This window comes from Eptesicus fuscus, chromosome 22 (assembly GCF_027574615.1).
Source record: "Eptesicus fuscus isolate TK198812 chromosome 22, DD_ASM_mEF_20220401, whole genome shotgun sequence".
Taxonomy (NCBI): Eukaryota; Metazoa; Chordata; class Mammalia; order Chiroptera; family Vespertilionidae; genus Eptesicus; species Eptesicus fuscus.
In genome coordinates, this window is record NC_072494.1 from 34,649,132 (window position 1) to 34,672,992 (window position 23,861).

A 23,861-nucleotide genomic window follows, 5' to 3' on the forward strand; every position below is an offset into this window, starting at 1 on the left:
TTGACTCCTGATTCAGTATTTGGCAAAAAGGCATGGACTCCCCAACTCTTATTGACATCTCCACCCTGCTCCAAAGGAGAGCAGCATTAATACCCCTGTACCAGGGGCCTCAAACCTGGCCAGGCCTCGACAGGGCAGGCGCTGGCTGCTGCTCGCCCAGGAGGCCCTCCTCTCCTCGTCCGCTCCTCCCCTCCTGTCCCCTCCAGTCCAGTCTTCTCCCCTCTCTTCCTATTCCTTCCCCTCCCCTCCCTTCCCCTCCTCTCCCAGGACTCCCAGCCCATAGAACCACTCTCCACATGTGGGAAGAGGAGAGGTGGGGGCTCAAGGGCTACGGCCCATGAAAGAAGAGAAAGAAAACCTTTCAACTATTAAATCTGTTTAGTAAAGACAGTTCCGCTCATACAAAACGACAGTTTACAACAATCTAAGTGCTGGACACACCATCAGACACGGAGGCGCTGCAGGCACTGGAGCCCTGGAGCCCTCCCCAGGGCAGAGAAGACCTGAGTGCCCCCCCTGCCCTGAGGGAGATGAAAACTGAAGTATTCCTGCCACCCCACCCCAAGGGACTGTGGCACCGAGGACCTCTCCCCACGCTTCAGTAATACTGGGGGAGGGCCTCCCCCACCCCTGACTGGCCTGGACAAACGAAGCCAAGCTGTTTGGGGGGGGGGGGGGGAGTGGCTAATGGGTAGGGCAGAGTCGGGGCATCTTTGGTGTGAAGACCCCCCACCCACTAGGCCACACAATGGAAATGTGTGGGAGGCCACAAGGGTGGTTGCTGCCTTTGCCCAACGCCAGGGCCCAGGGCAAAGCGCAGACGCTGTGTCCCGTACAAAGTGCCCAGGTTCACCCCGGTGAGCTGAGAGATGGCTAAACATGTAAGAAAAAGCAGCAATGGGCGAACAAAGGCAGGACGGGGAAGCAGAGGTTACTCGGTAGATGAGCGCCTCAGAGGACAAGGACCAGCACTAAGTGGGGGGTGGGGGGGGGTCCAGTCTTCCTGATTTCGGCCAGTGCTGTCACTCCTCTCCACCTCCCGGACCAGCTAACAGAGAGGCACGCAGGCCCGGCTCCGAGTCTGTTCAGGCTTCCAGGCCCCGCGGCAGGTGCACCACGAGAGGGGCGGGCAGGCCCAAGGAGGGAAGGTTCCTGAGCCACAGCAGGGCCCCTCCCTATGCAGCCCTGCCTGCCCCTGGCCCCACAAACGCGCAGTCCTAGGCACACACGCACAGGCACGCACACACACACACATGCACGCACACACTCACTCCTATCCGTCTGGCACACTGGTGATGTCGAGGGATCCAGTAGGAGGTGGTGGCATCCTGGCCCCAGACCTCCATGGCCTTGAGCGCCAGGCGCCTCGGCCAGCGGGGAGCTGAGGCTGTAGTGGGGAAACGGGGCAGATGGGACGACACAGGGACACTCCCTACAACAGTTTCCACAAATACCCTTTAACAAGAGGAAGGGGATTGGGGGAGAGGGGGAGAGGGGAAAGGGCAATAAAAGAAGTTTCATAAAAATCCTAAGTCAAATCACTGATAAAACTGCAGACTGAGCACAGGTTCAAGAGCATCTGCTCCCTCCTCTGCACGCCCTCCAGACCCCGGCCCCTCCCTCCGGGCGGCCAGAGCCGAAGGCAGGAGTCAGCCTCTCGTGAGGTTCCGGGCTCCGCGAGCGGTGGGCAGTCTGTGTCTTCATTTAAAAAACAGATTCAGGCCGAGAGTTATTGCTTGTCCTCCAGCGGAGAAGGACGGCTGAGCGGTCAGTGAGCGAGGGCCGCAGCCTCCAGGGCCCGAGCCTTCTTCCGCCTCTTCAGGAGCAGAGGGTTGGAGGCATCTTCTATCTTTTTTATCTTGATCTGCTCGTAGTCGACACGCATGGTGGCCAAGGCACTGGTCATCTCCTCCTGGGGGGAAGGGTTCCACCAACACAGATGTGAGAGACATAGCAAAGGCACAGTGAGCCTGGCTCGTGTGGCTCAGTGGTAGAGCATCGACCTATGAACCAGGAGGCCACGGGTCAAATCCCGGTCAGAGCACATGCCTGGGCTGAGGCTCGATCCCCAGTGGGGAGCGTGCAGGAGGCAGCTGATGGGTGATTCTCTCTCATCACTGATGTTTCTATCTCTCTCCCTCTCCCTTCCTCTCTGAAATCAATAAAAATATATTTACAAAAACAAATAAAGGCAGGATGAGGGCAACCAGAGCAGAGAGAGAAGCGGCAGGCTGGCTAGTGGGTTCAGGACCAAAAGCGGCCTCAGCCCTGGTCATCTGAGTCGCCACCGCTGCTGCCGCTCTCCGAGAGCCCTCCAGTGACCCTGCAGGAAGGCAGGAAGAGCACTGGCCAAGGAGTCAGGAGACCTGGGCCTGGTCTGCCCCGGCCAGTCATTAGCTGTGTGACCTTGAACAGCTCATTCCCCTCTCTGGGCCTGTTTCCTCATCTGCAAAATGAGAAGACAGTACCTCTGAGGTCCTTTTAGAGACCCAGGGAATAGAGAGCTTGTAGGAAACAGCCCCCCGAGTTTAGACCGGAACAGAGACTCCTCTGCCCCAACCTGGTTGGGGAAGTGGCTCAGACTCGCTGTTCTTGTTGTAACAGAACCCTCTGGGTGAGAGAATGCAGAACCAAATCCTCCCCGGCCAGCACCACCAGGCACCCCGTGCCCTCGACCCGTGGTTCCCTCACCTTGACATCCTCCCACCGCTCCTTGTCCTCCTTCAGGACCCGGCTGGTGTGCAGTGGGGTTTGAGGGACCTTTGTTGATTGCTGAGGGGAGAGAACAGGGTCCAAGTGAGACCTGGGCTGGGCAGAGTCCTGGCTGAGCCCTGCCCCCAGGGACAGTCCCCAAAGAGCCAGGTCTCTCCGGCTGCCAGGCTCACCATGATCCAGGGGTGGTTCATGAACTCCGTGATGGTCATTCTCTGAGTGGGCTCTGTCTTCAGCAGGTTCCGGATGAGCATCTTCACTGTGGGGGTGACACAGGGACACAGACAGCTCAGGGCCCCGCTCCCTCTCCTGCTCCGCCCCACAGCATGTGCGTGTGCGCGCACGCGCGCACACACACACACACACACACACACACACACGGGCTCCTTACCTTCCTCTGATACTTCTGACCACTCTGGGTTGGGAAACTCATACTGGCCCATTCGGATGCGAGTCTTCATGCCCGGAGAGATGGCAAGGCCATGGTTGGAATAGAAGGGTGGGTACCCACACAGCCTGAGCCGAGGGAAGCAGAAGAGGGGGACAGAGCTGGTGTTATTTAGGGGCCCTGCACCAGGAACAGAGTGAGAAACAGACTTCTTGTAAAGGTCACGGGGAAACGGGGACGCGTTGATTCAGACACGATACAGAAATTCAGGACCCCTGATTCCTACATACTAACTACCTAACCCACACATTTCCCTGCCCACCGGCTAGTTTATACTCATCACTTAGCTCTCAGATCCACTAGCATGGGGGGGGGAGGGGGCATGCAGGAGATTCCCAGGGGATCCCCATCCAGAAGGGGAATGCTAACCCTCACCTCTTCCTCTCTACCCAGAGAGGAACAGGCTTCCTCCCTCCTTGGCCCCGCCCCGACCGCAGGGTCCCTCCCCGGCACACTCACAGGATGTACATGATGACACCCAAGGACCACATATCACAGGACTTGTCATACTTCTCGGGTCCCAGCACTTCTGGAGCTGCAAACCAAAGGTCAGGGTGGATGGGCCTGGCCCTGGGACACGCGGATCTACCCCAGTTTCTCTGTGGATGATGCTCCCAGCCCAGCCCAGCCCATCAGCCCATCATGATGGGACTGTAGCTGGGGGTGAGAGGGGAACAGCCGTAACCCAGCCCCGGAGCTGAAGGAGGAGAGCAAAGACCCTCCTCCCAGTGGAACTTAGGACTAGAATCTTAAGATAATTCTTGGCAAGAGCCTTTCAGACGCACGATGTCCATTTACTTTGACAAACACATTTGAGAGTTTATCCTGTGCCAGTCAGCTGGGCCCCAGAGCCAAATCTGGGCGCCAGACCCCTGGGCATCTGATGGAGATGACAGCTCCTCTCGGGAAAGTGCCCCTGTGCACAAAACCCTGCCTCGACCTCAGATAGTGTCCTAGGACACCCCAATCACAGCCCATTTCTGACGAGCCCTACTCCACTCAGGTCACACGGAACCAGCGCCACACAGGGCCAGAGGACACGCCTCTCCTGGGGCCTGGGGCTCCAAGGCCGGAAGAGGAGGGTTCGACAGAAGGTCAGGGGAAGGACGAGCCTGGCCTCCCCTGGACTTACCCACATAGTAAGGCGTATAACAAGGAGTGGTCAACGAGTTGTGGCTGGTGGTTTCCTTGGCAAAGCCAAAATCGGTGAGTTTCAGGATGGCATTGGGCCTTTTGGAGGTGTATAAGAGATTCTCGGGCTACAGAGAGAGGCAGAGAAATAGCAATCCTGTCTGAGGCTATCGGAGACCAAAAGGGTAAAGATGACTTCCCTCCTTCCTTCTCCACAGCCATCTGTCGGGCCCCAATGATCTGCACACCATCAGCTGTGACCAGCTCCCTGCCTTCCCAGGGCTTGGAGACAGAGGCTCATGAAGAGAACCAGCAGAACATCCCACAGGGCAGAGAAACCACAGGTGAGGCTGTGCCGCGCTGACCGAGGACCACAGGGCTTCCGACTGGGTTTGGGGGTTTGCCCAGAGAGGGCAGGCTCTGTGGAGCAGAGAATAGCACCCTGCCCCACCCTGCCGTCAGGAACCAGGCAGCAAGGGGGCGGACGACTCTGGCAACCCTTCCGTGGGCGCTCAGCAGCAGCTGAGCGGGGAGAGGGCAGGGTGATGAACAGCTGGTACCTTGACATCCCGATGAGCAATGTTGATTGAGTGCAAATACTGAATGGCCTCACCGATGCTCTTCATGATTTCTGAAGCTTCTGTGGAGGAGAGGAAAGAAAGTCACACGGTGTGTCATTAGGGTTGAAACTCAGCCACCCGGGCTCAGCGGAGGACGGCAGCCCTGGCAGCGAGCTGGAGGAGGCGGGAGCCTCAGCAGGCCTCACCGAGGGCAGGCACTGCAGAAGGTCCCCTTCAGTCCCCGCTGCCCTGCCTGCCCGAGGCCTGTCCCGCAACAGACCCTTTCTACCTCTTTCTGTGAATGCCTGGTCTCCTCGGTCCTGGATTCGGCTGAAGAGTTCTCCACCATCCAAGCTGAAACAAAGCCATGGTCAGATCTCGGGAACACCCCCCCCCCCCCGCACCACTCTCCATCACCCCCCGACCCCCGACAAATCCGTGCGGGGCCTGGGCAGGGAGTGGGAGGCGGGGCCAGGAACAGAGCCGCAGGCTGCTCACCACTCCATGACGATGAGCAGGCACTTCCTCCCCGCGTACAGATTCTCATAGACGTCCACAATCCGCACGATGTGTGGGCACTGGGAGGCCCGCCAGTGCAGCTCCACCTCGCGCCGGGCCTTGGGGCAGTCCTGCAGCATCTACAAGCCAACAGCCGCCCGATTAACTGCACTGTCTCAGGAGGGGGCAGCTGGCTGCTGCCCCACATGGGCCTATTCCCAGGCCCTGCCCATATGCCGGCTGGCATCCCCACCAATGTGCCCTAAACTCCCCACTACTACTGACCCCCTACCCAGCCAGTCTCCTTGGCATTTTCCCTGGCAGCTCCTTCTTCTAAATCCTGACTTGGGGCTTTTTAGCTCCCTTATCTGCTCTAAAAGAAACCCCAAATGATCCCTGGGGGCCTTGACAGTCTACCCAACTAAAGGCATAGAGTCTATTGCAGGAGGCAGGCAGCCGCGAGGCACTGAGACGGGGATAGAGAAGGCATGGGAGCAAGACAGACAGGAAGCCCAATCCAATCTGGAGAGACTCAAGAATTTATAAGCAAAGGTACCGCCACGATCCCTCAAACCCAGCACACCAAATCCTGAGCAAGTTCTTTCTACCTGTGGTTCACTTCATTCAACCAACAGGCGGCCTCGGAGTCAGCGCAATTTATTGAGAATCTAGGTTCCTATGAGGTCTGCAACCTTGAGCAAGTTATTTACCCCACCAAGCCCCATTCACACCCCCTCCTCTTCCATGGACCAGGTGGCCAGGGGCATTAAAGGAGCCTGGACCCCACATGCGTCTCATGAATCTCAGGGGCTGAACCTTGACTAGTCCAAGCCAGTCTCCTTACGTCCAGGCCCTTCACTAAGTGACTGGCTTGGGAATAAGCCTAAGACCTGATGTCCGCCATGAACTTTGTAGGAAATCTGCTGAGAGGCCTCTTAAAGGGAGCACAGGGATCGTACGTCACCTCTCCCACATATGGCACCTGGGACCGAGGCAGTCACCTTGGTGCCATAGGGGAACAGCCTAAGAGGATGAACCCACACACTGAGGAAGACACCCAGGAGAGATGGCAACTGCCTGGGTCCTTGCTGATACCACCACACGTCCCTCATGGCTTCTTTGTGGCAAGAGACATCCTGATGCATCCCTTTATAAATGGGGATAAATCTGTTGTAAGGATTAAGTGAAAAAATTCTGCACAATGACTAGCAGAGTGCCTGGCATGTGCTCAGTAACAGGAGTCATCATTCTCATTACAGAATGTCTGCCAAGTGCACAGTGCAGATGCCAAAATAATTAAGATAAGGACCCTCGCAGACTTACCAACTGTGGGAAGTCAAGATTAGCGCTACAGTACACACCCAACTTCTCTGGGCATTTAGAGGGCTGGGGTGTGAGGAGGCAGTCGGGCTGAGTAGGAAATGGACAGGCAGAAGGGAAGGCTGACAGCAGAGAAAAACAGCGGGAATCAGGGCTGACCAGGAGGGAGCGGAGCTGGGCTGGGTGGGCGAGCTAAGGCACCTGCTGGAAAGTGGGTGAAGCTTGGTAAGGAGGATCAGATGGCCAAGATGGAGCGGATTAGAGGGGGCACTGAAAGGCAAACACGGAATTTCCAACAATAAACTAGCACTCATCTATGCTGTGGTCCATGGTATGCTCGGCCTTTTCTAATTTTACAGTAATTGCCATGTTACAAGATGAGAAACCGAGGCTGAGAAAACTGTGCCCCAGGCTCAGATTCGGGGAAAGGCAGAGCCAGGGTTGGAATCCAGGACTGGTGGATTGCAAAGCCCATGCCTTTTGTACTGCAGTACACTACGCGACTTTTAGAGAAGAGATGGAGGCCGAGACTTATCAGTCTCAGACTGCCAACTGCAGACTGACTGCAGAGGCAACAGGTGCCCAGTTAATTCAGTCTTGAGCAGGCAAGAGGCAAGGGCCCCATGGGGTCACACTGTCACCTAGTGGCCATATGAGGACACTGCACAGGTCCTGGGTTCTGCACCCTCAACTTCATTCATTTGGATGGACCAGGAAAAAAAGTGTATTTTCCTTTCCCGAGCTCTATGGGGAGTAGGAGGAGGCACTGGCGGATTTTATGAGCATGTAACAATTCCACAAGCGTTCAGTGAGCTCCTACTATGGGCCACACATTACGCTGGATATCAAGATCAAATAGAAGGCTCCGGAACTGAAAGAACTCGGGTGGGGGGTGGGGACGCACCAGGAAGGTAGGCAGAAAATACTTATAACCCACTGAGGTAATGTGCTGTAAGACTGAGAAGTTCAAAGGATTCAGGAGCAATAGTTTTCAGAGCAGCCAACCGGGAAAGACCTCTATCGCCCCCTACAGGCACATAGGAATTAAGGCTCGAAGAAGAAGAAACAAAGTTGTCCAATTACTCAGAGGCAATATGAGGTCATGGATCAATTTCTGGTTGCATCATAGCCTTGCAGAGGTCCTTACCTTTCTATGTCTGTTTCACATCTGTAAATTAGGGGGGCTAATCCCTACCTGGCCCCCTGCCTCCTAGAGCCATTGCAAGCAACTAATGCAATACTGCCTCTAAGAGTGTGTTGTTCTCAGGCACTCATCCCTGAGCCCACAACATAGCTGCCTCAGGGGCCTCCAGGTCGGAGCACAAGTCATCAGCAGGACTGCAGGCTAGGTTTCTGTCTGCAGCCTGGTGACCACCACCTGGAACCAGCTCCAAGCTCTAACCAACCAGAGCTGTGCTAAGGGAAGAAGCAACAAGACCAAACCCAAGAGCACGCCCCTCAGCCCCTCCTGAAATCGGAGCACACACTCCAAGTTCCTTTCCTCCTGCCTTAGACACGTTAGCAAATGTGGCACCAGCACATTCCATCCCCAGGCTGACACACATTTCTTCAGCCGCAGAGGAGCTGGATGGACCTCGTATGTAACACCTGGCCTTGGAATCACACACATCTGGCGTCCCAGGTCTGCACTTCCCAGCTTGTGTCAGGGAAGCCAACCCACGTTTCTGAAAAGGGTGTCCTCATCTGTCAAACTGGATTCAATTTAACAAAAGAAGTACATTGTGGAAAGAGCAGCGCTTCTCAATTCTCAGAGAAATAGAACAAAAATTTCCCATGAAGACTGGTAACTGACATCCAGGCACATGCTTATCAGAAGTCCCTGAATGGATATGAAAACCAACGCAAGCAATGAAAGCGAGACCTTCAGAGCAGTCAGGAGGGCAGGCTGGCTGACGTCAGGGCAGAGCCAGGAAGAGCCAAAGAGGCTTGGTGGACAGCTGCGGCGTGCAGAGAGCCTGGAGAGAGGAAATCAAGCATGTGCTCATCTGGAGTACAGGGCTAAGTAAAGAACAGCGGGGAGGAGCCTGAGCTCTGCCAGAGAGAAGAGAGAGGAGAGAAAACAGGATTCCCGAGGTGTTAACACGGCAGCCAGCAGAGATGCGGTGGCAGGTTCAACCAGAAGCCAAGAGGACCTAGGGAAGGTTCCGTCCCTGGGCGTGAAAAAGGACACAGGCGGCCCGGGGCGAGGACTACAGCCCTGCGGGCCTGAATCTGAAGGGAAAAAGTGTCTTCCCACTAAAAAGCCACACAGGCTCTGAGGCAAGGAATGCCTGGAAGGGCCTGTGAAGTATTTTAAGCCCAGGCTAAACCTGGAACAGATCTGGTGACTTCCTCCTCCCTCCACGTTTGCGACCGAAGTTCTCTTGCACTGCAGGCGCGATTGCTGCCTTGTGCTGCATGGGCCAGGCCGCAAGCCCACCTGCCAGCGTGGCAGGGGCCAGGGAGCAGCCACAGAGTCCGTTACTGGGGGACCTCTAGGGTGAGGGTGGCAATAATGGAGATATGGGAGCTCTCCCAAAATATTGCCCCCTGCCTTTCTGTCTTTGCCAGAACCTGGAGGGAGGCAGGACGGTCCCCCTTATCTCCCCACCAATTTCCCCGCCTGCGTTCACATGGAAAGACTGGAGCAGAGCCAGGGCAAAGAGAAGAAACAGGCCGGGCCTGAGGCCTGCTCACCAGCGAGGCAGACATGAGGACGGAGGAAGAAGCCAGGCCCCAAGGGAGCACCCTCTTCACAAGCTCCACCACCACGTTCATCCCTTTGTGCCTCAGTTTCCTATCTGTCAAACAGGGCAGCAACAGTACCCATCCACATTAAATCAATTAACACACACGTATTGTGTGAGTCACTAAGAATGGTTCCTGACACACGGTAAGCACTGCACTAGTGTCTGCGATGGTTATTCTGAACCCCCCTCCCCTCTGCTTCCCCCACTATTAGAGTCCCATTGGGGTGGGGAGTTGGAATCCCACTCCTGCCCACCTCTTTTAGGGTGTTAGCACTGGGCAGAGCGGGGGACCCAGAACACCGGGAGGGAAGCAGGCTTTGGCATCCTAGCCCTGAGCTCTCCTGCTCCCTCCCTGTGCCACCTAAACTGGACAGCTGGGGGGGGGGGGGGGCTGTAATGTACCGAGGGAGGAAGCCCTCCCTTCCCAAGACTGGCCCGGTGCCAAGAGGGATGCAAAAGTCCATCAGGCGCTGTGTTGTAGGTGTGCGGGGCTCCTTGCACAAGACAGCCTCTGACCTCCCAGTAGGTTAGCAGGCGCCATCCCCCAACCTGCCCCACATGGAGAGGGCCGAGGCTGACCTGGGTGCTTCTCCAGGTAGAAGAAAGGATTGAGAAGGAGGCGTGCTGCACGTGCGATGGCGCAACCTCAGCACAGAGCAGCCGGACGTTAGCAGCCTCAGAGCCAGAGGAGCAGGGAGCCTGCTCCCGGGAGCGCTCTGGGTTACTGGGGTGTAAGTAGTTGGAATGGGGAGCCCTCACAGCCATCCTCACACCCACCCTAAGAGGAAGCGTCCTATTTTATAAATAGCAAAACTCAGGCTCAGAAGCACTAAGCGATTAGTTCCAGGCCTTTCAGCCAGTAGTCTGTGGCAGGGCTGGAATATGAACTCCACTCTCACTGCTCCCAGAGCCTCCTGCCCACCCATGGCAAGGCAAAGGGCACAAATCTGTCCAGGGCTGTGGTACAACAGCCGAAAGTGGGGGCTGAAATGGACATAGGCCTTAAAATGCAAACCTTGGATCTTGAAATTACTGTTAGAATTTTACCCTCAGATACTAAAGGTACTAATCATAGGTGAAGCTTTAAGGGTGTGTGTGTGTGTGTGTGGGTGTGTGTGTGTGTGTCCCAATAGCTGTTCGGCTGACAAGTTGAGTGCCCAGCAATAGCAAGAGATTTATCTATCAATCTGTCATCTTTCAGGTGAGGCTTCAGAATATTTACTAGAAATGGATTCCTAAGTCTCTATTAGCTTGTCAGGCACCATCATTGTCATTGTCTATTTTTTTCTTTTGCAGCACAAGTTCCAACCTATAATTTCCTTAAATTGATTTATCAGAAAGTATCTGATAGTAAGCGGAAGAGCAAGTTACAAAGCCGTATGTACAGTACAGTCCTCTATGTATATTTATTTATATCTGTGCATATATATGCACATAGATATACATAGTATGTGTGTCTATAACAGGAAGAGCATTCATACTCAGTAAAATGTTAATGGTATTATATCTTTATTTAATGGTGATTTATAATTAGTACATATACTTTTTAAAGAAGCAAAGAAGCTTAGCTCTCCAAATTTTAATCGGAGGCTGTCATCCACACCCCTATATGGCCAGGGAGCCGCTCGGGGCTGCCAGGCAGCTCTGCCACGTGACTCAGCCCCACCAAGTCTATGGACCTAGAATCTCAGAGTCTTGAGCAAGAACGCAGCTCAGGCCCAGGGGAGGTGATAAGGAGAACTGAGTGCAGCTGTTCAATCTCGAAGATCTTTCAGCCTACCCCCTGGGAAGCTGGGTCCCCCACAGCCCTGTACTAGTGAAAAGGGAGGTGTGAGCTCACAAGGCTGCAGACCAGGACACAATGTCCTTACATCACTTATCACCTCTGCCTCCATCCCTGGACCTGGAGCCAGGGAGGGACATGGGGAGGAGACACAGCACACGCAGTGCTCGATCTCACCTTCCCAGAAGGCCATTCCTCAGCAAAACCTGGAGTACGTGCCACACGCTGGTGTGGGAGGTGCTGGGATATAACCGAGAACATGACAGGAAGGCCTGTGCCCTCAGGGGACTTACATTTTAATGCACGAGGTACACAATAAACAAGGGGGTGTGTTTTTTGTGTTGGTTTTTTTTAATTGCACATTGTGCTTTGTGCTGCAAAGGAAATAGAGAGCTGCCACCAAGTCAGCGCTGGTGGTGGGGAGTCTCATTCCCCAAATTACAGAGCTGCCCGAAGGCCGGGAGCCGTGTCACAGTCCCTTTTCATGCAGCCCAGCTCAGGAACACCGGAGATGACAAACAGGGAAGTCTTGGTTGAAATGACGATTTCCCTTCACACCTACTGGGGGTGAGAGTATGCCCCCCCATTCCGGAACCTTGCAAAGCTCAGTGAGGAGCAACTGATGGTCCTCCCCTAGAAACTGGTCTAAATATAAATCTCACAGATTTGTTTAACCTTAGAAGATACACAGAAGTACATCATGGGGGTCCCTCCTGTTGCACACATCCCCAAACATTTGATTGGAAGGTAAAAGCCTCTACTTGCTACTGACTTTCATTCATGTGATGGGGGAGGGGGGAATCCCCACCCAAAACAAAGCTAAAACTTACAACAGGAAAACCAGTTCCAAAAGCCTTAAAACAACCACGCCACGCTGTCCAGAAGACGAGCAAACCCTTCCTGTGGTCCCCGCCCTCAATCTCCAGGACCTTCCCGGGGTGCCTACACAGGACAGGCCAGAGCTTTAAAATTCACCCTGTCAATGACAATACTTTTTAAATGTTTGCAACACATGATGGGTAAGAGGCTAACTTAACTCCGGCAAATCAACTGTACAAGATTAAGAATCCAAAATAAAAATGAGCAAAGAATTCTTATTTCAAAGACAAAGAAACACAGATGGCCAAACGGAAGATACTTGATGCAACTCATTACAAGAGAATGTTTGTAAAGACAATGATCGCAATTTCACCAGAATGGCAAGATTTCAAAATGTTTGACCAAAAACATAACAAAATAAAGCTCCTGGGTTTATGCAAAGATTTGGGAAGGAAAGGCACTCTCTCATATAATCAGTAGGGAAATAAATTTTTAGAGGAGTTTGGTCATATATATCAAAACTGTAGATGTTCAAACCGTGGACCCAGCACCTACCCAGCTAGGAAATCACCCTACAGGTGTGTTCCTAAGTAATTTTAATGGCAAAAGGGGAACTGGAAACACCCCCCTGCCCCTAAGGAGCTGGTGGGATGGATGGCGGCCGGGGGGAGGGAGGCCGCCCAGCCCGGGGAGAAGGGGTGCTAAGGAAGGGCAAGCAGACAGAGAACAGGACACACTTGAGCTTCACCCTAATTTCTAATTTTTTTTTAATGGAACTGCATACACATTACGTCACTGACTTTTAAGGTATAATCAGAAAGACACCAACAGGTTAAGCAGTGATTAATGATAAATGGTGGTAAGATAGCTGACAATTTCCTGTTTGGTGTTTTTCTTTTAATTTCCAAAATAAAATACCAAACAGAATATAAAATGCAATCCCATTTGGGTGTTTTCATTGTCATCGCTGTTTTGCTCGTTTTTTAAGGCAGAAGGAGGAAAGATACATGGACTTGTGGATGCTTAAAATTCTTCCAGAGGAATTTACCCCCAAAAAATATGTTAACAGTGTTAACCACTAGGGTACAGCAGATACTAGAGAGAAGATTATATTTATCTTTTTTCCGTTTTCTTTTCATTTTAGATCTTTCTTTTGTTTAAATATTTACCATCTGCATGCATTTTTAATTAAGTCAAGGGTTTACATTCTAACAGGCAGCTTGCCTCAGGCCTTAATTTGACCGCTGACCTGACAGTGACACAGTTACATGTCCCCCAAAGCAAGCCAACCTTCCCGTAGAGAAGGAGGTGAGCGGGGACGGGGAATCCCACGCTGGCCACAGGAAGAGGGGCCTGGTGAACTCTAAGTATGAGGGAAACTCAGTTGATGTAAAGGCTGGCCATCTTCCTGGAGAATTCAACCAAAATATGATAAAAAGCTGGCCCAAGGTCCAAATCACCACTCCTGGCGTACATGGCCGTGAGCACCGAACACAGCGGGTGTGGGCACTCCCGAATCTGGGGTGGGAAACTGAAAGATTGGAGCACACAGACAGTTCCGTTCCTTCTCGCAGATGATTATGACTTCGAAAGAGAAAGAGGAATTTTCGTGCATTCTGCACCGCATGTGTCTGGTGCAGTTTATATATAGCAAATAAGTGGTATGCAAGCCTCCTAAGGACTCTCTGAAACAGTCGACTGCTGGCTCCACTTACAGGTGTGACCACCAAGCCCAGCGAAGTTACCTGCCCAAGGCCACCTGCTGGAAAGTGACAGGGCCAAGCCTCACACCCAGTTCAGACTCTAACCTCCAAGTTCTTTCCTTTTGTTCTCACTACAAAGGAGGCTTTGCCAAACCCTGGGCTGCTAACGTCAGTTTACTGTTGCCCTGTCCCATGCTCCTCCATGTCTCCCCTGCCTGCGCTCTTCACTGGCCTCTCCCCAGTTACCTGTGAATCTGTCAGCCCAGCACAGAGCTCAGTGCAGAAGACGAAAAGGGCAGACTGCACATCAGAACAAAGTTACGGGCGAGGCCTGCGACAGCATCCGAGGCATCGCTTCCCCAGGGAAGATGGGGGAAGAAGGAAACACCCTGAACTCTCCAGCTGGCTTTAAGCGACAACCTGAGTGGCAGGAAGAAAAATGCCACATGCTTTGTAGTATCTAGGTATGACTTTTGAAAATCCAGAGATGGAGAAACTACCAAGAGAAATTAAGTAGGGGGGGGGGGTCAGGAACATTGCTTCTGGCCTACACAGCCTCCATCAATTTGACCCCGTACAACTGATAAAAGCAAATGTAAATTTTTAATTGGGAATGACAAATGCCATCTCATCTTCATCACCCCAACTTAAGGAATAAGATTCCTGACAAGTATACCTAATCAACATATCTAATGGGAGGTGAGGAAGTGGAAGAAGAGAAGGGTCGTATAAATCAAGAGGGCAGTATACACACACACACACACACACACACACAGACACACACTCACAGATGCATACCCACCTCCCCTGAAAATAATTCCACAGTTCCACTCGCCTAAGAGTGAAGGATAGCCGAGGGAGGACAGAAGGAAAAAGAACCATAAGTAGTAACATACGGTAGAATAATACATGGTCAGGAAAAGATATAAACCGATCTTTCCTACACAGTCAGCAAAAAAGGGCCAGACACATGACAGAGCTGCCCAGCGTGACATCTGAGAAAGAGATGTCAGTCTTTTCCTGCTCAGAGCAGGGCACTGGATAAATTCTTGCCTAGCTTTACTAAGAGTTCACCTCTCACACAGCCAATGATGCAAGGAAGGGAACTACAACCCTAAACCAAATTTTGACCAGGGAGCAAAGTCTAGTCAATTGTGTAAAAAAAAAAAAACAACAACAATAACAAAAAACCACAAAAATAAAATAACTTTAGTTAGCAAAAACAATAATAAGAATACCACAATAGGAAGTAACCTTGTCATATTACAGTTCAAAGGAGGGAAGAAAAAACCTGGGGACAAAAACAATTGTTAGCCTAAACTTCCAGATGTTGACACAAAGAAACAGATGAACAGGGAAATCCCAAAAGGGAATGCATTTTGAAAAATATGCCCTGATCTTTAACACGTGGATTGTGATCATCTAAAGCACATAATCCCGAAAAAGAAACCAGAAGCAGAAAAAGAAAGAAAAGAAACCAGAAGCAGACATCTCCAGATGGCAAGGCCACAGCACAGGCAGCTCTGATGAGCTCAGATGTTAAAGGATGCATCCAAAGACATGAGCAAACTGCCCATAACCAGGACAGACCCAAAGAGAGTGGCTCATGAAACAGAATGAGCAGAGCTTGTAAAAATGCAGGAACTACAGGAAGAGCGCCTTAAACCTATATGCAGAGCTGAAAGAACCAGGGAGGAAGTCGGCCCCGCACGGGGACAGGTTTGGGGGCATGTTCACCTCCGATATGTGCCATTCTTTTTATCCATGAAGGAGAAGGCTCTTCAGACTGGAACAAGCTGCACATGTACACACACATTCAAGGGAAACCTCAAATCCAAGGGGGACCAACTTAGAATCGCCTAAGGACGACTGAGTTAAAAGAGGCCGATCTTGGAAGAATCACAGGAAGAGCCTGCAGGTGAGTCCAGAACCACGGCTGGTTCTGAGCTGGGCAATGCCCTGCTTGTTGGCAGCATGTGTTTCCTCAGCACTCACTGTGCTTCAGGCACTAGACTAAACACCTGGGCATTCAGGGAGGTCCCGGCTTAGCCAAGGAAACAGGAACAATATGTAAAAAGAATTGCTGATAAGGACTGCTCAACTTCACATGTGCCTCTGGCAAAGCTCTAGAACAGATCATCAATTGGACCATCACCAATTGGACCATCATGACCTCGCCTGGGTTCCCTGCGAAGCCACGCAAACTAGGCTGATTACCGTTTTTAGCAGGGTTACTAAGTTATAGACCAAAGGTCGGGTCCACTGGGGCTTTGACGTCTATAAAAGTAAATCAAGTCTCCTGCCAGACCTTTCAGATGACAAAGAAAAAGGGGGTGTGAGGACAAAGCATTTCGATAATACTTGCAATTGTTACAAATGACCAATAACAATGCGTTATTTAATGGATCTAGGACAGGCTGAACATGTACCAAATTGAACTCACTGCTCCCTCTCACTTGCTCCCGAGCCTCGGTTACTGACAATGACATCACCATCTAGCCAGGCTGTCAGATATAAATCTTGAAGTAGTCATCCTCAGCCTCTCTCCCTCCCACACCCACTGAAGCAATCTTGGAAAGATCTCACATGCCGTCTCCCCTTTTCTGCCTTGCTGCCACTCGCTTGGGTCCCTTTGCTCTTGTGCATTTTCTAACTGGTTTCTAGATGGCACTTAATCTGCTCCAATACATCCTGGGCCAACTACCTAAAGGAAAATCTGAGTAGGACATTTTCTTCCTTAAACACATCCATTGGCTAACAGGATAAAACCCAAATTCCTTCATGTGGTCTTCCTTAGCCCCCACCATAATATCTCTGCCTTCACCTCCCAACACATACCCTCTACTTAAGCTACACTGGACTTCGGGTCCTCAAACAAGCCCAGTCTTTGCATCCTTCAAGAACCAGTGCAATGTCACCTCCTCTGTGAAGCCTCCCTGACCACTTCCAGGCAGAGTCAGCCCCTCGGTCCTCTCGCCTCGCACGAGACTCTTGTTAAACGCCTACTTTGGCACTCACGAGTATATTCACAAGACTGTTCCTCCCCCTGCTGGACAGACTGTGCCCCTTGGAGGCTGGAACTGTCTTACTCACTTTTTGATTACCAATCCCAGGCCTGAACATGGCATCATGACATACTCAATATGTGCTTGTTGGCTAAACCCAGAGAAAACCTCCAGTGACAAACCAAGAAATGTCACCCTTGGCTTTGCCTAAAGTTAACCAACAAGTTGGTTGAAGGCAGAGTGAATAGCAAGCTAATCAAACTTGCAAGTGACTAAAAAAAAAAACTCCAGCGAGTGAAAACGTGGGCTATAACTAACCCAAAACAAGGTCATATGTTAGGTTCAAAAAGATAATCTACAAGAGCTTGTGATGAAAGACCTTTCTTAAGTCAGATCCAGGTCACACAGTGGGTGAGTGAGAGCAAAGGTCCTGCAGCCGGGGCGTCTGTTGAGTCCCAGTTCCTCCGATGAACTCACCGTGGGAACCTGAAGTGCCCTCACCTTCTTAGACCTCCAGTTTCCTCCAGGATAACACAGAGATACCAGTGCCTACTTCACAGGATTGTTCTTTAGCTAATAATAATAATAATAATAATAATAATAATAATAATAATAATAATGGATTTGCAATTAGAATTGTGCCTAGCTCAATAAACTCTACTACTATTTTTCGCTGCTGTTGTTTTGTTGTTAAAAGATACTTCTAAGAAAAGACGAGCTGTAAATCATTGTGGTTAAAAGCAAGGGCCTGGAATTAGACCGTCTCAAGTTCAAATACCAGCTCTAAGCTTAGTAACTGCCTGACCTTAGGCAAGTATTTCACTTTCTCATCACTGTCTTCATGCATGAAATGGGGCTAATGATAGTATCTGTCAGAGACATTCACTTCAGCAGTCTTTCAAATGGGGAGGAAAGTGGAGATAAACTCAATGTCCATTACTAGAAAAGGGTTAAGTAAATTATGGTATATCCATAATGGTGCATAGAATAATATGCAATTATAAAAAAGAATGAGGTAGATCTATATATACTGAGATCAAAATTTCTCCAAAAAACTATATTCTTTTTTTTTTAATGTTTTTATTGCCCTGGTGATCTAATAAGGAAAAATAACATTGTTCCATGACCTTGAAAAATTATTGCCAAAACATTAAAAACTTTCTTACTGTCTGTTATAAATGAAGATAAATGAATAGTAAAACTAACATTTATTTAGTACATTGTAATAAAAAAAATATTAGAGACACTGGGAATGAGTTTTATTTCTTTGTAAAAACCTTATCCAGTGTGAATAGCACCTGCCTTGCCACCTGCGATGCAGACGGAGCATCATTTCTGTGTCTGCAAATGGTCGCACTCCTTTCTCAGTTTGGATCAGTTTCCAACGTTTCCTCCTTTGCACTTTCAATGTTGCAAAATAACCTCCAAGAGTGTCCTCAACATGAAGTTTTTTCCCAGTGTCACTTCCTCTGGGATTACTTCATCTTTCCCGTCACAACCACTCAAGTCAATGAGTTTGCCTTCACTGAGCTCCTCTGGCTGCATACGTAGTCTTTCTTTTTAAAATATTTTTTTATTATTGATTTTAGAGGGAGAGGGAGGGAGGGGAAAGGAGAGAGAGGGAGGGAGGGGGAAGGAGAGGTAGAGAGGGAGAGAGAGGGAGAGAGAGGAGAGAGAGAGAGAGAGGAGGAGAGAGAGAGAGAGAGAGACATCGATCAGCTGCCTCCTGCACATACCCCAACTGGGGATCGAGTCCGAAACCTGAGTATGTGCCCTGACTGGGAATCAAACCAGTGACCTTTCAGTACACGGAAGACGCTTAACCAACTGAGCCACACCGGCCAGGGCGGCATATACGTATAGTTTTGAATGGTGGCAATGTCAACAGACCTACAATCAGTTATTTATTCTATAATTCCATTTATGCTCAGTTCAAATTTCACTTACAGCATTACCACTTTTCATTTCTTGGCTGACGCTTCATCTTTTTGTCCGAGTCCCTCTTTTGATTATCTGATTTTATAAAATGTCACATGAGTTTACCATTGGGAGACAAGGAGGCAGCACAGCTGCACACTTTGCTGTCTATATATGAAGTCAAGAGCATATGGGGAGTGGCCCACCGGCAGACTCTGAAAGAAGGGACATGAATGGTCACTGGTCATCCCAAACATCTGTATGTACATGGAGATTTGTGGACTGAAGAGCCAGCAGCAAAGTTTGTACTCCAAGCAATCAGTGGAGTAATATACCATGGCAGCGGGACTTTATGCCATGATGTTGAGGGACTGGGGCTATGCAACTAAACTGTGACGACTGAAATTCATGCATATTGGAACCACAAAAAGCAAGGACTGTCTGTACAAAGGACATAATACACAAGTACATCCACTAAAGAATAACAGTGGGAAGAGCTGTATTACTTAAATTCTTTTCACTAAGGTTTACATCTTTTATTTTTTAATATATTTTTATTGACTCCAGAGAGGAAGAGACAGAAAATCTATGATGAAAGAGAATCATTGATCGGCTGCCTCCTGTACACTCCCCACTGGGGATCAAGCCCACAACCTGGGCATGTGCCCTGACCAGGAATCCAACTGTGACCTCCTGGTTCATAGGTAAATGCTCAACCACTGAGCCACGCTGGCCAGGCTAAGGTTTACATCTTAGGAATGGTTCTCAGCCTGAGATGACTTTCCCTCACAGTCTGGAGACATTTTTGATTGTTGCAACTTGGGGGCCTGGAAAGGGGTGTAACTAGGGTCTGCTGAGTAGAGGCCAGGGATGCTGCTAATTCCTAAAAAGCACAAGACAATCCGCCACAACAAAGAATTATCTGGTCCAAAATGTCAACAGTGCCGAAGCTGACAAGCCCTATTTTAAACCAAACCGTTTACATTAAGTTATTTTTAATAGCACTTTTCTCATAAGGTGATGGCAAAGATTAAGTGAGGTCATGGTAAATATAAGTAAATAATATTGCTATTATTTATTAATTAATGCAATAAATGCTATTAATATTAAAGGCTCTAGATGACTTCAAGCTGAATAAGTATCTTAATACCACCTCAGACTTGTAGTATTTTTTTTTTTACAAACATTAACTCACTAACGCCAGGATATGGCTGCCAAAAAGTTCTCATCACCTTCAACTCCCTGACAGACCAAGTACCTGGATCAAGATAGGAGTCCAGACCCAACCATGCTCTCAGACCACATCTAGAATCCAGTGCTCACTTGTGGGCAATACGTTTGAAAAATTCCAAAGGATCATGACCAGGATGTAGGAGGTCTGAGAATCGTGTCACATGAGGAAGGGTTCGATAAACTGGGACAATTAGCTTGAAGAAGAAAAACCCTGAAGGAGTAATTCCCGCCGAGATGTAGTAACAGTCCTGAAATTCTACAGGATTGTCAGAGAGAAGAGGGCTCACTCAGACTTGTCCTATCTGGGTCCCCACCGTACAGATTACAAGGAGCTGGTCCCAGGAGCAGGGGCCTGGAAGGGAGAGCTCTCTACTCCTGGGAACATTCCAGCAGAGGCTGTCAGGTGCGCTCTCCAGGAACTCCTACACTGAGTAAGAGCATAGTCCAGGTGAGCAGTAGGCACTTTCTAACACAATCTTGGGTCCAGAATTCGAGAGGGTAGCAGGGCAGAGAGTCGAGAACAAGAAGTAACAGTCTCCTTTGACCCACCGATCCCACTTCTAGGTATTGACCCAAGAGAAATAAAAACATTATGTCCACAGAGACTTGTGCAAGAATGTTCATCGGAGCTTTATTCGTCATAGCCGAAAGTTGGAAATACTCCAACTATCCATCAACAGGAAAATGGACAAGCAAATTATATCATATCCATACAACAGAATCCTACTCGGTATAAAAAGAAGCAAACTACCAATACAGGGAACCTTGTGGATGGCTCTTACATAGAAGAGTTAATACTGATTAATTCATTTATATGACATTCCAGAAAAAGTCAAACTAATCTATGGTGAAAAAACACCGAACTGTGATTGCCTGGGAAGGAGCATGGGGGAGCTTACGAGGGTAATAAAAATATCTATTCTATATCTTGGCAGAGGTTTGGGTTGCACAGATGGAAGCATTTATCAGAACTCATAAAAGATACACTTAAAACTTGAGCATTTCACTTTATATAAATCTTACCACACATACAAAAATGCATGAACAAATATTGAATTCTAATTAAAATCTATGCACAATGAAATGTTTAGGGGTGAAGTGTACTGATGTCGGCAACTTACACCCCCAAAATAAGATATGCTGATAACTGAATAGGGAGATGGAAAGATGGAGCAAGATGTGACAAAGCAAGGTGAGGAAAATGTTAATGGCAGAATCTGGGTGGTTGGTATATGAGTGTTCACCACACAAGGCTTTCAAGTTTGCTGCATATCTGACGTGTTTTATAATAAAGAAGGGGAAGTACGAGGGGAGTAACAGCCAGTAGGGAGCACAAGGAAAAGAGGAGGTGGCTGGGAGGTCACGGGAGGAGGGCAAGGGGATGAAGACGGACCGTCTCGGCCAATACAGCAGGCTCTCCAGGGCAGAACTGCAAGCTGCATGAGGCCTGGCTGACCTGGCAACAGGCGATTTTAGCCAGGATGGAGCACATGTGAGGTTGGTGCTCAGACCTTTGTGGTTGTAGTTCTTGTTCCCATGGGACCTGCTCCATCACTATCCTACTCCGTACCCAGAACAAGTCTCCGCCCCTCTCTGGCCTTGGTACCTTCCCCTGGACTGAAGGCACCAGTTTAAAGGATCCTTAAAGAGCTTTCCAGCTCTGACAGTCTACACTCACTGCATCTGTGCAAACCACATTTCCAGACAAGAGCCAAAGGATGCAGAGATGCAGTTCCAGCTTCAGCGAGCTCCAGCCAGTGTCCTACACACAAGGCACGGAGCTTGCTGTTGTGTCAGTATGTCTTCAAAGAAAGGGCCTGGGTACAGCTAGCTCTCGAGTGTCTGCGTGTGGATTACCCACTCTATAGAGCAGCAAACACTGAATCAATGAGCAGAAGTATCCTCCCCCAACACACAGCAGGTTTCTGGGACACAGAACATTATGGAAGCCCAAGAGAACTAAGGAGGTTAAAAATGCAATCATATTTTGAAAAGTCCAATTTCAATAATTTTTATATTATCTACTCCACTATCTTTCCTCCCCCACCCTCAATGGCATGGATAATTTAAACTGTATTGCATGCAAACTGTCAGTCTTTCTGTACTCTAATCTATCTACTCTGTAGTTCTCTACCCCAAGGGACATGCATCCTAGAGTACAGCAAGCGATAGAAGGATATGCCAGAAAGCGGGCCGACCCGGTTCTAATGCCCATTCTGCAGTTAACTTGCCAAATACCTGCAGACAAGCCACTTCCGCTGCCCCCTCCTCTGGAAAAATCTAACATATGCCTAGACCAGGGGTCGGCAAACTCATTAGTCAATAGAGCCAAATATCAACAGTACAACGATTGAAATTTCTTTTGAGAGCCAAATTTTTTAAACTTAAACTTCTTCTAATGCCACTTCTTCAAAATAGACTCGCCCAGGCCATGGTATTTTGTGGAAGAGTCACACTCAAGGGGCCAAAGAGCCGCATGTGGCTCGCGAGCCGCCGTTTGCCGACCACTGCCCTAGACCACCTAAGGTCTAAGGTTTCTTCCAACTCTAAATTCTTCGACATCATTCTCTCTCCCTGGGTAAGTAATATAACCTTGAAATTTGCTTAGTTTTCAAAAAACAAACTCATAGATACAGACAACAGAATGGTGGTTACCAGAGAAGAAGGGGTGAAGAGAGGGTAAATCCCTTTATTCAATAATGGAATTGTTATATGGAATTATAATGTTGTACCCCTGAAATGTATAATGTTATTAACCAATGTTACTTCAATAAATTTAATTTTAAATTTTGTTTAGCTTTTATATATTCTACTAGAGGCCCAATGCACGAAATTCATGCAAGAGTAGGCCTTCCTTCCCCCCACCAGCACCGGCTTCCCTCTGGCACCCGGGACCCGGACTTCTCTCCAGCCACCAGCAGGCACCTGGGACCCGGGCTTCCCTCGCAGCCCCGGCTTTGTTCGGAAGGTTGTCCGGAAGGACATCCAGTCTAATTAGCATACTACATTTTTATTATTATAGGTAGCCCTTCTGTATATTAGATCACCTTTAAAGTTGCAATCTAAGATGGGTCCAACATGACCCTCATTTTAGGCACGTGGAAACCAAGGTTCAGGGAGTGTAGGACGCTTGCCAAGGGTCCACAGCTGGGCAGTGACACCGTGAGGGCTAAAACCCAGGCCCCTGAGTAGACCACGCAGATTCCTTGGAAAAGCCCTGGAGACCCCGGGAGCCCTGGGGAGCCCCTCCTACATTTCAGTACCTGTAACCATCCTCTCTTTCTCTGCCTCACCCACTCAAGAGTCTAGGGCTCCTGTCCTCAGATCTTAAAGGGGAAAGGAATATGTATGTTTTTCAAACCAAAGACCATTACCTCACAAACCAAAAGCAACTGCTGGCAGAACTTCCTTCCCGCCATTCTCTGGCGGGGGGGGGGGGGGGGGGGGGGGGGGGGAATAAAGCCCCACCCTTTGGTAACAAAGAATTCCCAGAATGGCCGACTTGTCTACAAGTGTCCTGAATGCACTCCCGGCAGTGGTGATGCATCCCCGGCTGATGGGGAAGGAGGGAGTCATCCCTGTCCTCCCCGACTCCAGGTCCCCCTCCACCCTTCCCCAACACCCACCTCAGGGAGCTCAGAGCTTCCTGGCAAGGGCTCCCCGCCCCGGGGGCCACAGCAAGTCCTCAGGGGTCAGAGCTGCTGGTCCCTCCCGGGACGCTGGAGCCTGGGAGTCTGCAAACATAGCCCCAGTTGGCAGCAGCAGCTAATAATACCACTGCTTCCCAAACCAAAGCCTGGTCCACCCAGACTTCCTGCTCAAGGGGAACTGGAGGACTGAAGCCGGGATCTGCCCTTTCTACTGACCCAGGCAACGATCGGAGGGATGGGGGGTTCTCCTCTCCCATCTGAGAGGCACCGGCTGCGGGGCCTGAGGCTGAGGGAAGGCAGAGAGAAGCCAGAGGAGCTGGGAGGTGACAGAC

The 23,861-nt window shown here is 50.0% G+C and overlaps 1 protein-coding gene across 1 annotated transcript in view; it reads right to left on the bottom strand.

The window, feature by feature from the left end:
• Positions 1–341: 341 nt before the first annotated feature.
• The window catches only part of MAPKAPK2 (MAPK activated protein kinase 2), a 42,807-nt gene continuing 19,287 nt past the window's right edge, over positions 342–23,861 (bottom strand). The window contains exons 2-10 of the mRNA XM_008154174.3: positions 5,350–5,489; positions 5,141–5,205; positions 4,852–4,931; positions 4,293–4,419; positions 3,620–3,695; positions 3,104–3,228; positions 2,886–2,971; positions 2,692–2,772; positions 342–1,912 (exon numbers count right to left, since the gene is read on the bottom strand). Of these exons, the coding sequence (XP_008152396.1) occupies positions 1,769–1,912; positions 2,692–2,772; positions 2,886–2,971; positions 3,104–3,228; positions 3,620–3,695; positions 4,293–4,419; positions 4,852–4,931; positions 5,141–5,205; positions 5,350–5,489 (924 nt within the window). The 3' untranslated portion in view covers positions 342–1,768. The remainder of the gene's footprint in view (positions 1,913–2,691; positions 2,773–2,885; positions 2,972–3,103; positions 3,229–3,619; positions 3,696–4,292; positions 4,420–4,851; positions 4,932–5,140; positions 5,206–5,349; positions 5,490–23,861) is intronic.